Below are 14,863 nucleotides of genomic sequence, written 5' to 3' on the forward strand. Positions count from 1 at the left end.
AGTTCTTAGGGTTTATGATCATTACTCAATTTATAATGATCAAAGTTTGGATTCCTAAGGTATCTCTTATAAAGTTGGTTTCTCACTCCCAATATCAAGTGCTGACTTGAATAGCTAGGTATAGTACTTCTCTTATAATTCCTTAGGTGGGCATGGTCATGGTTATCTCATTAGATTTATATCCCAGGAGAATGCCTGGGATAATTACTTATGATTCTTCTCAAGGAATGATGATATAATCATCCTGATGATTGGTTAATTATCTCCCTAAGGTTCAAGTGTTGCCTCAACTACTTATGTGTAACTCCATAGCTTGATCCCTCTCATATAAGAATAGTTATTCTAGGGTTTATGGTGTACTCCTAATATTTATTTAAGTAGCTAAGCTAAAGATTCAATTGTCTAACTTAGTTGGATTGGTCCTATCCTTATTTCACTAATCCATGGGTATAGTCTTATTCCATTTGGTATTTGGTTATCTCACCACTCCAAGATGAAATGGTTTACAACCCAATACTTTAGTTCAAAGATTGTCCTTTATTCATTAATAGGTAAAGCTAGAATTGATATGAATGGGCTCTCTCACTTGGGAAGGACTTCAATACTAACCTAAGGTTATTCTCCAAAGATAATTATGTGGTCACCAATATCTATGGTTAATATAAATGGGTTCTCTCTTTAGAGGAGGTCTTGAATAATATTCTAGGGTTTTTCTTAAAGATGATGATTTAAATGCATGGATGTATATCCAAGGTTTAGCTCAAGGGTTGTCATTGATTCTCTAATAAATATTATAGAATTCTCACCCCTCTAGGTTTGATGTATATATATTTGGAATGGAGAAGAATATATATATTTATAGACTTGAGCTCCTTGTCATGTTTCCCAGAATGAAGTGAAATAAATGCCATGAGGTTCATGGTAGGATCATGGATTAGTTTGAGACATGGAGAAGATAAGTCAAGAATGGGTTCTCCATTTTATTGTTGCTTGGTTTGTAATTGAACAGATGTTCTGATGTTATGGCAAGGATTACCATATTATGATCTGTTATAAGATCAAGCAATGGATCATTGATTAGAGTGTTGTTGTGTTGATTATTAGTTCCATTTGATCTACATCTCTACCCAAAACAAGGTTTTATCAAAGTCACATTGAGGTTTATAGCGCTTGACTTGATGAGCTACTTCAATTCCACCAAGGTCAAGTGAAACTTCAGTTACTGTGACTGTTTTACTTTAAAGCGCGAAAATTCCCCAGATTTTCTATGCATGAATGCAATGCACACATCTGTTTCCTCTATTTTTGTAACCCCAATACCTGGGATATTACAAGGGGCCGCCGCCACCGCGGCAGATGCCGGCGGCAGCGGCGGGAGGGATCCTGCTCGAGGGGAGGGGGGTGTGGTGGACGGGCTTGGCCCCCCGGCGGCGCCCTAGGGAGCGCCACGGGAGGGAGGTTAGGGTTAGGTTAGGGCGTCACTAGATCATGTTCTCCTTTTCTGGCTTTCACCACAAGCATCTCAGCGGCCAAAGTCGGCTAATTATGTTCTGCATAAAAATGTCGGTTTGGTGGAGAGGCTGAGAGGAGATAATAGCGTGGGAAGGTTAATTACCTTGCTCTACTTTTGAATATGAGTTTTGGAGCCAAACTCCATTTTCTCCGCAGGAGTAGCGTCAGTCTCCTCCCGTTTCCTCTTCCGTCGCCATAGAGCTGGGAGGCTGCGCAAACTACGGAGCCATGCCGCGGGCTAATTCATGACGCCAACCGCCACCGCCGGCGCCGAGTGCGATTTCGCCTGGCCACGGCCGAAATCCGGTAGGAACCGCGGCGTTTTTTTAGCAAGTTTAGGCGTGTATTCCTTCCCAAATCCCAAACCAAGATTGGAATTTCAGCCACGCCACCCAAATCCGATTACGGAGGCGCCGCGAGCTGGCTCGTCGGCGTCACGACCCGACGCGCACCACGTCCACAGCACCCCCACCGGCGCGCCGCTGCGGCTATAAAATGCGGCTCCAGTCCCCCACCGGTACCATAACACTTCGCCCTCTGCTTGCTCCCTCGACCTCTCTAGCTAGGAGCCTAGCACAGGCACTTGTTCTCGAGGGTGGCGATGGCTCGCCGGTGGGTCTGCGGACTCCTCTCGCTCCTGGCGGTGGCTGCGGCCGCGGCCGCTGCGGATGGGAGTGCGGAGCCGCTGATTCGGCTGCCGACGCAGGATGAGCATGGCGCTGCTCCCGCCCCTGCCCCGTCGGCGGAGGAAGGGATCACCAGGTGGGCCGTGCTCGTTGCGGGCTCCTCCGGCTACGACAACTACCGTCACCAGGTGAGACAGACTCCGGCTTTGGAAGCTTCAATCTCGTTACTTCCGAACTAGGTACTTGTTCCAATATTTTCTCAGTTCTTTCATCGAGCTCGTCGGGCTGGAAATGCTGCTTAGTTGTAGTACCGTTTTATTCCAGTTCTTTAGTTTTGGTTCAGGTTGCGCTGTTAGTGTTTGTTCGCTGCGGCAGAGGGTTAATCTCTGCTGGTTTCTGAATGTGTGGGGTGTGTTGGTTTCTCCTATAAACAGCTCGAGACATGTTCAGTTTCTTAGCTGAAACTGGTGACCCGCTGGGGGTACTTTCATCTATCAAAGCAGGACATGAGCTCTGTCTAAGTTCATAGGAAAATGTAGTGCGAGACATAACTGGAAAACAAATTTGTTCGGGTGAGGGCCATTTGGGGCAACTTGTTTTATAGATTATGATCATGACGACTCAATGCTGCTCTGTATATGAAAAATTGATGGGACGTGCTTGGTTAAAAATTCGATCACTAAGCAATTCTATGGGTGCTTGCTCAACGTTGTGGTGTTCTTGATGCACGACAGGCCGATGTGTGCCACGCCTACCAGATTCTGAAGAAGGGAGGGCTGAAGGAGGAGAACATCGTGGTGTTTATGTACGACGACATCGCCAATAACCATGAGAACCCAAGACGTGGAGTCATCATCAACCATCCTAAAGGCAAAGATGTTTACGCTGGTGTTCCCAAGGTATTATCTGGCTGTGTTCCATTTGATTTAGTTTCAAACAAGAGTGTGCACGTAATTCTAATTCCAGACCTTAATATCGATTGTACTTTTTAATCAAAGAATGATTGGTAGCTTTAGTACTGTTTTATTTGACCTGCTGCAGAATGCATGTTGCTGTATTCCTACTAGACTGATCAATTTTAATATCCATCGCAGGACTACACTGGTGACCAGGTCACTACTAACAATTTCTTCGCGGTCCTCACGGGCAACAAAACTGGGGTTACTGGAGGAAGTAGGAAAGTGATAAACAGCAAACCGAATGATCACATCTTTATCTATTACGCGGATCATGGGGGGGCTGGTTCTCTTGGTGCACACTCCCACATAAATGTTATGTATCATTTACCTGATTTACTTGTGAAACGTAGCTAACCTTAAGTTTGTAGGTATGCCCAACAATCCATTTCTTTATGCTGGCGACTTCATTCAGGTGTTACGAGAAAAGCATGCTTCCAAGAGCTATTCAAAAATGGTATCATGTCATTTTTATTTTCCAAAGGAAAACAATACTACTCTTGTAATTTTGCAACAGTTCTCTTGATTAGAGTCTTATCTGTAATTTTGCAGATAATATATGTTGAAGCGTGTGAAAGCGGCAGTATGTTTGAGGGTATAATGCCTCAAGATCTCAATATTTATGTTACAACAGCAGCAAACGCAGTCGAAAGTAGCTGGGGAACATACTGCCCTGGGATGAATCCACCACCTCCTCAGGAATACCTTACCTGTTTAGGTGACGTCTACAGTGTATCCTGGATGGAAGACAGGTAATTAAGCATCGTGAAATATATCATGCTATGCATTCTGTACCTTATTTTTTTCAGACATTTCATAAAACCTACTTTGCAGTGAAACTCACAATCTAAAGAAGGAAGCGATCAAAGATCAGTACGAGACGGTAAGTCTCGAGTACACTTTCTTCATTCTGGTTAATTAGTGGCATCAATTCACTGCTTTCCTGGGCAGGTTAAAAAGAGAACCTCAAGCTCAAATAATAACTTAACTGGTTCTCATGTCATGGAGTATGGTGACAAGACATTCAAAGACGAGAAGCTTTTCCTTTATCAAGGCTTTGATCCTGCAAATGTCAACAACACAAACAGGCTGCCTTTGCCCAGCCTGGAGGGTGCAATCAATCAAAGGGATGCAGACATTCTTTTCATGTGGAAGAAGGTAAAATTGTACTTGTTTCTTAGGTCTCAGTTAACCAGTTATTTCCTGTCTAGTTCATATATATTCTCTGACCCATCACCTTGGACCTTTGCTTCTGTGGTTGCTAGCTACATGTAGAACCATGCCTTGCTGCTTGAAACAATGCATCTTTCTGTGTTACGTTTTTTTCATGAATCCTTTGTTTTCTGCCCTGTGTTCTATTTTGCCAAATTTGTATGCTAATGTTATCTTCTTGCTTTCAGTATGAGCAGCTAGACGAGGGATCGGAAGAGAAGCTGCGGGTTCTGAAGAAGATCAAAGAAACCGTGGCACACAGGAAGCACCTCGACAACAGTATCGATTTCATTGGGAAGCTTGTGTTTGGATTTGAAAATGGGCCTTCAGTGCTTGAGGCTCCTCGAAGCTCCGGCCAACCAGTAGTCGACGACTGGGATTGTTTGAAGAGGATGGTAAGTGTAATACTAGTTCCTTATTTCAATCCCTTGGAGTTTCTGATGTTGCTTCTACATCCACGTTCTTTCTGTTTTAGTATGTTGGAACTTACTCTGTTGGAACTTACTGATGCCCATTTGTCAGGTGCGCGTTTTCGAGTCCCACTGCGGATCACTTACTCAGTATGGCATGAAACACATGAGGGCGTTCGCAAACCTCTGCAACAACGGCGTCTCCGAGGCCGAGATGAAGGAAGCAAGCGTCAGCGCTTGCGATGGGTACAGCTCGGCGAAGTGGAGCCCACTGGTTCTAGGCCACAGCGCCTGATCCGCTCGCTGCAGTACACGGGAGCAACAGCGAATGCTCCAGAGGTTCCTAGACCTCCTAGGTGTACATACATACCATTAGTCCATTATACCATATGATTGATACATGAAACCACCCAACAGTGCGTCGATCTCTTGTATATGTGTTGGGTTGATCAGTAGTTCATGGTCTTGCCTGTGTAAATCAAGTTTGACTGCAATCAACTGAAAGGCAATGATCATGGGAAAAGTCTATGAATATTGTTGCATGACAGTGCCCTCTGATTTGGTACCAATCAACACGTGGGTCGATATTAGTGCACAAAATTGATGACCCATATTAGTATAAGGCAGTGATCGTCCTACAGGTGGGCAAAGACAATTTTCGGCACCCCTTCTTCATGAAGGTTATGATCACCGCTAGTTAGCACATTTGGTTTTACATAATGCTAAAATCTTCAAACAGAAGAGGCCTATCTTTGCAGGGTGGAAGTGCAACTTTGCTCATGACATATATCTTCTTAGCCATAGAAATAAGATCATCTACATCTCCAGTCGCGTCTTCCAAAGCGTCCCCCAAAGGGATTTGGGGGACGCCGGGCAAAAAAAGTCCTAGTCACATGCCCCAAAAACCGCTTCGTTCCGGACGTGCCTCAAATATTATCCGGCGTCCCTAGTCCATCCCCTGTGTATAGAGGCTCCATCAGGGACGCCGGACACGCCTTTTACACTTACTTTTTGTTTGGAGGTCGCGTTTGGGGGACGTGACTAGGAAAGGAACATCCTCCAAACGAAAATTTGGTCCGGACGCCCCCCAAACGACCAATCCGACGTTATTGTTGGACGTCGTTTGGGGGATGCGACTGAAGATGCTCTAAAGCTAAGCATCTTGATGACTTCAAGGATTGGATTGCGTCCCTTCCTTAAGCTAGTATTCTCGTACATAGGTAGGTCCACTACGTTTTCTCCTTTTTTATACATATAACCTTGTTGATGAAATAAATTTTGTTGTGGGGCTATTGCGTCACAGTCCAAGGTAAAACAAAAAGGCAATAATAACATGGGAGTAATTCTTGCCAAAGTTTTAGGTCTTCAATTGTTTCCAGGGTGGAGCCATTGGTGCACCCATACCCATGAGGTATTACACTAGACTCGTAGCCCTCTCCTCGTTCATCTCACCTTGTGGTTGTCTTTATCTTAGAACTCGCAAGGTGGTCTTCGTAAATACGAGTGCATCATCTTTAATAGACCAATATTATTAAATATTTAATTTTCAGATGCAAGAACAATTCCTTTCATTTACCATTTTTCTTTTTGTTGCAAAATACACCATCTCTTACACAATTCTAATAAGTTTGACATGGATACATTTCTAAAGATATAACATCTGCAATAATATTTCTACAAAATAAAGAATAAATATGATTTTGTATCTTTATTTTTCTCTCTAACCTGCTTACACAACAAAGTGTTGAGTTGCCATGACATGAACCAAACTAACATGCATGTTCTCTCTGCAAAATAAAACTGATGTATGGCCGAGATTCTTCCACCGCACTCTTTTGCATCTAATTTGTACAATCAAAGCTCCTTCCTTACTCCCTCACCAATGCTCATGTTGGTGCCTAATAATTAGCCGTATGTCATCGTTTCACCTCTCGAGAATTTGGTTCATCACGACAATACTAATTAAGTGTATACAAAACATAAGATGCTAAAAAACATCTCATTGGCTATATTTTTATTGTAGGGGATCAGTCGTTACATTCTTTTTTTTTTGAAACGGGCAAAAAAGATTTTGCCTTATATTGATATAGGAGAAGCAAACAGGTACATGGCAAGAGCCATAAAAAGAAAAAAAAGGCGGTCCAAAAAACCGCCCAAGAAAACAACTCAGGTAATCAAGTCCGCAAGGCTCTTGGCACCTGCTAGGATCCAATCTTTTCCTTCTTCCCTGATCTTGTGCATAACGATCGAAGGCAGCGAACACTTGTTGTTCAAAACGCGCTCGTTCCTCTCCTTCCAAATCTCCCAAGTGACGAGAATAACCGCAGATCGCAGCCCTTTGGGAGAAGAGGTAGTGGTCGCTGTGATGGCCTGCCAATAATCAATGACCTTCGCTCTACCTTCTCCAAGACTGTTCATAAGGTCCGGACAAGAGAGCCAGGAGGCCGCCGCGGTCCAGATGCGCTTGGAGAAACAACATTCAAAGAGGATGTGCCGAGCTGTCTCGGGGGAGCATCTGCAGAGCTGGCAGGTGGGGTGATGGGGCCATCCCCGTTTTGCTAAGCGGTTGGCGGTCCAAAGGCGATTTTGGACGGCGAGCCACGCGAAAAACCGGCACTTCGGAGGGGCCCAGGTCTTCCAGACAATTTTCCCGAACTGGTAAGGAAGAGCTGTGAGGAACTGGGCTTTGTAAGCGGAGCTGGCAGAGTAGCACCCATTAGGGGTCAAAGACCAGGTGATGGAATCCTCTGAGTCTGGATCAAGTTGGACTTCGGCAAGAAGATCCCAAAGGCGAACGTATTGTTCCAGGTGCTCTACGGTGAAGGCGTCGACCACGATATCCGAAACCCAGTTATGATCGGCCAGAGCCTCCTGGACCGTTCGATTCTTCCTTCTGGAGACCTTGAAAATTAGAGGAGCAAGGTCCTTTGGAGGGGTGCCATGAAGCCATGAAGAAGACCAGAAGGAGGCCTTGGCACCGTTGCCAATGGTGACGCGAGTGGCTGCGTTGAAGAGTTCTGAATCAGCGGCATCATTGGGGGTTTCAGAGCCCACCCATGGCTTGTCCGGAGCCGTCCACTTATACCATAACCATCGAAGTCTGAGAGCCCTAGAGAATTTTTCCAGGTCCAAGATACCCAAACCACCGAGCTCCTTTGGACGACAGACCTTCTGCCAGTTCACCTTGCATTTCCCCCCACTGACCGTTTCTTTGCACGCCCAGAGCATACCACGACTGATTTTTGCGAAGGCCTTGAGAATGCCTTTGTCAGCTTTCAGCGCCGTCAGCAGGAAGATAGGCATGGAGGATAAGACCGACTTAACCAGAGCGGTGCAGCCGGCACGATTCAGGAACTTGCCTTTCCACGGGCTTAGGCGAGCCACGACCTTGTCGATGTAAGGTTGGAGGTCCACCCGTCGGAGTCTTCCCAAAGAGAGAGGCAAACCCAAGTACTTGATGGGGAAGGGGGTTGTAGTCGCACGGAAGTTTGCTAGAACCTCCTCAAGGTTTAAGTCGGCGCACTGAATAGGGGCAATGGAGCTCTTCACCACATTAGTCACGAGTCCGGTCACCTCACCAAAGCGTTGAAGTATGCTGGCCAGACCAGCGACATCTTGTGCAGTAGGGGCGAGGAAAACCACTGCATCATCGGCGTACAAGGAAATCCTAGGGCCCTGCAAACCCCCAGGCATGGCAGAAATGAGGCCGGCTTCGGTAGCCTTCTCCAGGAGCCTCTGAAGCGGGTCAATGGCGATGTCAAAGAGCGGAGGCGATAAAGGGTCCCCCTGACGAAGATCCTGACTGACGAGGGATCACCTCGACAATACCTACGTATTGTAGACTTGGGTTTCGGGAGAGAGCGACGATGGAGATTCCGGGAGCGAGATTGGGTACACGATTTACCCAGCTTCGGGTCCCCTCGGTGGAGGATCCCTACGTGCTGCTAGCAATCCAGTATATGATCATAGATGTGTTTACAGGATGCCGCCATAAGCGGAGCTATGTTGTCTATCTGCTATCTATCTGTTGGCCTCTTCTCTATCGGGTGCCCTGGCTGGCTTTATATATGCAACCAACCTAGGGTTTTACAAGAGTCCTAGTCGACTACCTCTTCGGGTTGCCTTGTTGGGCCTTCTCCATATTGGGCCGAGCCGATCCAGGTATACCAATAATGGGTACCCAAAGGGTATACCCATGTCACCGACCATGAAGGATATCTCTGCCGGGGATCCCGTTAAGGAAACATGGGACGTGGCCGTGGAGAAAAGTGTCGTCATAAGCGCCCGCCATCTGTGAGGGAAGCCGAGGCGCTACATAAGATCTAATAAATAGTCCCATCTCACCGTGTCGAAAGCCTTGGCGATGTCCAAATTAATGAGAAGGGCCGGAACTTTCCTGCGATGCAACAGGCGGGCGGTATTCCGGACATACATGAAATTGTCGTGGATAGTTCTGGACTTGATGAAGGCGCTCTGACTATGGGACACGATCTCATTCATTCTTGGGCTGAGACGTCGTGCCATGGCTTTAGCTATGATCTTCGGGATCACGTGAATGAGACTAATGGGTCTGAAATCAGAGATGGACTCCTCTCCGTCTTTCTTAGGCAAGAAAACTATATTGGCGGAGTTGAGGATATGAAAACTAGTCACCGAGAGCTCCGAAAAAGCATTAATGGTCTTCATAAGGTCTCCCTTGACAATCTCCCAGCATGAGCGAAAGAAAGCGATAGAGAAGCCGTTGGGGCCCGGAGCTTTGTCCGCAGGCATGTCTTCCAATGCTTCCTTAATCTCAGCCTCGTTGAAGGGGAGACCTAAATTTTCCAGAAGGTGAGCGGTAGGGTTGAGAGCTTCCCAATTGAAGTCCAACTGTCGAGGAGGAGGTCGCCCAAGGGCCTGGGAAAAATGATCAAAGATCAAGTTTTCCTTATCTTCATGCGACACGGCCCAGCCCGAGTTCTGCCTGAGCCTCATGATGTGATTCTTGCATTTTCTGGCATTAACCCGTAGATGAAAGAACTTGGTATTAGTGTCGCCTTCACGGAGGTAGTGGATCTTAGAAGCCTGACGCTTGCGAGATCTTTCAAGAGCGGCGAGGCCTTTGACACGGCGTTTTAGATTGGCGCGGAGCCATCTTTCCTCATGAGAGAGTGGGCGAGATTCCTGGGCGATATCCAACTGAAGAACAACGTCAAGGGCCATAAGGAGTTGCAGCTTACAGTCGGAGAAGAGCCCTTTACTCCAAGCTCTGAGTCCCATCGCCGTGGACTTCAGCTTGTGGTTGATGACATGAACCGGCTGGGAGTGAGAAGACGGTGTGGACCAGGCTTTTTGGACGACATCCTTGAACCCAGGCATCTTGGTCCAAAAGGACTTAAAACGAAAAACTGGAGGCTTCCTTGGACCACTTTGGTTTGAGAGAGGAAGCGGGCAATGATCCGAGAGGGAGGGGGATAAGGCGTGCAACCCGTGATGCTCGAATCTTAGATCCCAAGCATCGTTACAGAAGGCCCGGTCCAACCTCAAGAGGGTAGGAGTATCTCTCTCATTGCTCCAAGTATACTTCCTGTTCTGAAGTTTCAGCTCCTTGAGCTGGCAGTTGGTGAGCGCCCTTCTAAACAGACCCATTAGCCGGAAGTCCAGGTTGCATTGTTCTTGTCTTCTGCCCGATATATGAGATTGAAATCCCCAATGATAAGCCACATAGAGTCGTCCGCGGGCTTAGCGGCGGTAACTTCCGTAAGGAAGGCCTCCTTCTCGCCGTGATCAGAGGGGCCATAGACTGTGGTCAGCTTGAACGAAGTACCGCAGGCTTTAACAGAGACGTTTGCCGAAATCAAGTGTGTGCCGATATGGATGCTGGAGATGTCCACATGCTCGTCATTCCAAAGCAACTGGACCTGATCCAAGGGGGGAGAAGAAGTAGGGGCCATCGGGCGGAGAGTCCTCGGGACGGTGGTACGTGATCTACCCAGCTTCGGAACACCTGCACGATGATAGGGCCTACTGATGCTTGTCTGGAGTTATCTGGGCGCTTTCGCATTGTTACAATGAGTTGTGGTTGTGCCTCTAGGGCTCCCGGGATCCGGCTTATAAACGCGCGAGGATCTAGGGTTTACACGAAGAGTCCTAGCCGGAATACAAGTCACCTAACTACAGAATATTACATTGTCGTGCACGTCAAGGATCCACCTTCCCTTATACGCCGTACTGAATCCAGCTACCCCTGATGGGCCAGGCCGGAACCGACTTCCAGAGTCGATCGATGGATCCGGCTCCTTGTTCCTGGGCTAGACTTCATCCATCTTGATCTACAACAACTGGACCACCCGATGGGCCATATGCCACCGTCACTGTCTATAGGCCACCCGGGCTTGCCGGATCTAGGTACTGTCGATGGTACACCCATGAAGTATACCCACAACACCTCCCATGCCCCTATATAACGAGGAGAGGTCTGGAGTCTGGTCACACCCCTTCCCCAAATCCTAGCCGCCTCTTCCTTCCTCTCTCTCTCCAACACTACTCGGGCTTAGGCGAAGCCCTACAGAAAATCGCCACCACCACCATGCCATCATACCGCTAGATCCAATATCAACTACTTCACCTCCCCTTCCTGAATCAAGAAGGAAGTGACTCCATCAAACCGTACATGTGAAAATCTCGGAGGCATCGTTCGCTACAACATTGATTGGATTGGATCACGAGGAGGAAATCTTCATTGATTGCGTTATAAATGCTTTCTCTTAGCGATCTACGAGGGTACATGGATCTAAATCTTTGATACGTCCAAAACGTATCTACTTTACTTTTGCTATTGTTTTGCCTCTAATTTGTGTATTTTGGATACAACTAACACGGACTAACGCTGTTTTCAGCAGAATTGCTCTCGTGTCTTGTTTTTGTGCGGAAATTCAACTTTCGGGAAAATCCTCGGAATTTATACCAAAGGGCCTATTTTACCAGAAGACTCACGGAGCCAGAAGGGCAGGCCTGGGGGAGGCCCAGGGCCCCCAGACGCTAGGCCGGCGCGGCCTGGAGGGGGGGCGCGCCGCCCTAGCGTGTGGCCCCCTCGGCTGCCCTCTGACGCCCTCCTCTGGACTACTTAAAGGTTTCGATCTAAAAACGCGAGGCAGGAAGTCGAAGTCGCCAGAAACCCTCCAGTACGCTGCCACATCGCGAAACTCCGTCTCGGGACCAGAAAACTCCGTTCTGGCACTCCGCCGGGATGGGGAATTGGAGGAGATCATCGCCATCATCACCACCGACGCCTCTCCATCGACCAGCAATGCTTCCCCCATCCATGTGTGAGTAATTCCCCCACTGTAGGCTGAAGGGGATGGTAGGGATTGGATGAGATTGGTCATGTAATAGCATAAGATTGTTAGGGCATAGTGCCTAGTTACGTAATTGGTACTTTGATGATATTGTTGCAACTTGTTATGCTTAATGCTTGTCACTAGGGCCCGAGTGCCATGATCTCAGATCTGAACATGTTATTGTTTCATGATGATATTCATTGTTTTATGATCTTACCTGCAAGTTGTATACACATGTCGCTGTCCGGAACCCGAGGCCCCGAAGTGACAGAAATCGGGACAACCGGAGGGGAAGGCGGTGATGTGAGGATCACATGTGTTCACAGAATGTTAATGCTTTGCTCCGGTACTTTATTAAAAGGAGTACCTTAATATCCAGTAGATTCCCTAGAGGCCCGGCTGCCACCGGCTGGTAGGACAAAAGATGTTGTGCAAGTTTCTCATTGCGAGCACGTACGACTATATACGGAACACATGCCTATGGATTGTTTAGTACTTGGACACCGTTTTATTATTATCTGCAAATGCCCTGCTTTGATTGTTACATGAGTTTCTCTCATCCATGCAACTCCCGTCATCCATCCCTGTGCCTACAGTATTTTAATCCTGCTGTTTACTGTAATCACCATCATTGTCTCTCGTTACTCACTGTTATTTCACCATCACATCGCTATAAAACTGTTACTACTGATAAACTCTCGTGAGCAAGTCTGTTTCCAGGTGCAGCTAAATTGACAACTCCGCTGTTAAGGCTTTCAAGTATTCTTTGTCTCCCCTCGTGTCGAATCAATAAATTGGGTTTTACTTCCCGCGAAGACTGTTGCGATCCCCTATGCTTGTGGGTCATCAAGACTATTTGCTGGTGCCGTTGCCGGGGAGCATAGCTTTATTTGGAGGTTCACTTGGATTGATATTGTTCGCTGCAAATTCTCCATCATGGGTAAATCTCGCGATTCTAAAGTCGCCATATTACCATCCACTACAAGAAAAGGTACAACTCTGAGTACCTCTGCTGCTCTTGATTCACCATCTGTGATAAGTCAACTTGTTTCACCACCGCAAGCTTCACTTGCTGGTACTTCTGCTGAATCTGAAAATTCTCATAATATTGATGATGTTTCTGCTGTGCTTGATGATAGTGGTTCATTGGGATCTTTTCTAGATGCTACAATTGCTAGGTCTAGACAAATTGAAAATGCTGAAACTCCTAATGAAAATGCTGCTACACCTGTTAATTCACCTGAGTCTGTTGATTATTCTAGTGATGATCCTGATGAGGATTATGTGGAGCTTAATGATGATTTTATTGATAAATGCAATGCTATTAATGATGCAAGAAAAATTAAAAAGTTTCTCGCACAACATACTGGATCCTAAATTTGCCACATCTCCTATATGCATTAAGGATAAAGATTATGATTTTTCTCTTGATCTATCTCATATAGCTATTGTCGAGAAAACACCCTTTTGTGGTACTGAAAAAGAAAGTGCTGTAGAACACATGAATGAATTCTCTTCTATGAGTAGCTTGTTTTCTGATGATGTCAAGATGCGCACTTATTTTGTTGCTAAATTTTTTCCTTTCTCATTAAAGGATGATGCTAAAACTTGGTATAAAATTTTTCCTCCTGGTTCTATTAAGAGTCCAGGTGATTTGCTTGATGTTTTCTTTCAGAAATACTTTCCTGCTAGTGCTCAACATGCTGCTTTACAGAAAATTTATCGCTTTGACCAGGAATACGGAGAGAAATTGCCAAAAGCATGGGCAAGATTTTGCTCTCTTATCAGAGCTCGACCTGGACATGATTTGGAAAAGCATGATTTACTTGATATATTTTATAGTGGACTAACCCTTGAGTCTAGAGCATATTTGGATAGTTGTGCTGGTTGTGTTTTCAGGAAAAGAACTGCATTTAAGTCAAGAATTATTGACTAAAATAGGCTAGAATCATGATGATTGGACTACACCTGAACCAACTCCGATGCCAATATTGAAGAAGAGGGGTTTAATTAAATTAAATGATGAAGATATGAGGGAAGCCAAGAAGTCTCTCAAGGAGAAAGGTATTAAATCCGAAGATGTGAAGAATTTACCCCCCATAGAAGATATATGTGAGATAATTCCCCCTTCATCCATGATTGAGGTAAACTCTCTTCAACGCTTTACTAGGGAAGATATTCCGTATTCAAAACCTCCTGCTCAATGCTTAGATGAGTTTGATAATTATATTGTTAAGCAAGAAAATTTTAACATGAGAGTAGAGAATCATCTAATGGAAAATTCTCAAGCTATTAGCAATTTGCATGATATTGTGGAGAGAACCTCCAATGATGTTAAGATGCTTGTTAAACATTTTCAAATGGTTCAAACTCAAATTGATCAACTCACTAAAGTGGAAAATGACTTGTTAAAAAATAATTCTAAAGAGAAACATGCTTATGAAGTAACAACTAGAGGCGGTGTCTCTACCCAGGATCCTCTATATCCTGAAGGGCATCCCAAAAGAGTTGAACAAGATTCTCAACGAATTGAACCTAGTGCTCCTTCTAAGAAAAAGAAGAAGAAACATAAAAGTGTTGTAGAATCCTCTGAACCTGTTAATGATCCTAATAGTATTTCTATTTCTAATGCTGAAACTGAAAGTGGTAATGAACATGATAATGATAATGATAAGAATGATGCTTCTGATAAAGAAGAAGTTGAAGATGAACCTGAAAAGCATGCTGAAAATAAAAAGTATACTAAAGAAGATTTTATTGCTAAGAAACATGGTAATGAAAGAGAACCTTGGGTTCAAAAGCAAATGCCTTTTCCTGCTAAGAAAGTA

General features: G+C 45.6%; 2 protein-coding genes across 2 annotated transcripts; one reads left to right on the forward strand and one right to left on the reverse strand.

The window, feature by feature from the left end:
• Positions 1 to 1,725: 1,725 nt before the first annotated feature.
• LOC127316510 (vacuolar-processing enzyme beta-isozyme 1-like) lies at positions 1,726 to 5,258 on the forward strand. Its single transcript, XM_051346925.2, has 9 exons — positions 1,726 to 2,326; positions 2,873 to 3,037; positions 3,233 to 3,389; positions 3,466 to 3,551; positions 3,647 to 3,846; positions 3,929 to 3,977; positions 4,046 to 4,252; positions 4,495 to 4,701; positions 4,829 to 5,258. Exons 1-9 carry the CDS (start codon positions 2,114 to 2,116, stop codon positions 5,009 to 5,011), a joined length of 1,467 nt encoding a protein of 488 aa, XP_051202885.1. The 5' UTR covers positions 1,726 to 2,113; the 3' UTR covers positions 5,012 to 5,258.
• Positions 5,259 to 6,882: 1,624 nt separating this feature from the next.
• LOC127315812 (uncharacterized) lies at positions 6,883 to 10,344 on the reverse strand. The gene is made up of 2 exons (XM_051346263.1): positions 9,061 to 10,344; positions 6,883 to 8,451 (listed from the first exon to the last, which is right to left on the reverse strand). The coding sequence occupies exons 1-2, from the start codon at positions 10,342 to 10,344 to the stop codon at positions 6,883 to 6,885; spliced, it is 2,853 nt and encodes a 950-aa protein (XP_051202223.1).
• Between the last annotated feature and the right edge of the window lie 4,519 nt (positions 10,345 to 14,863).

Source organism: Lolium perenne, chromosome 7 (genome assembly GCF_019359855.2).
Source record: "Lolium perenne isolate Kyuss_39 chromosome 7, Kyuss_2.0, whole genome shotgun sequence".
NCBI lineage: Eukaryota > Viridiplantae > Streptophyta > Magnoliopsida > Poales > Poaceae > Lolium > Lolium perenne.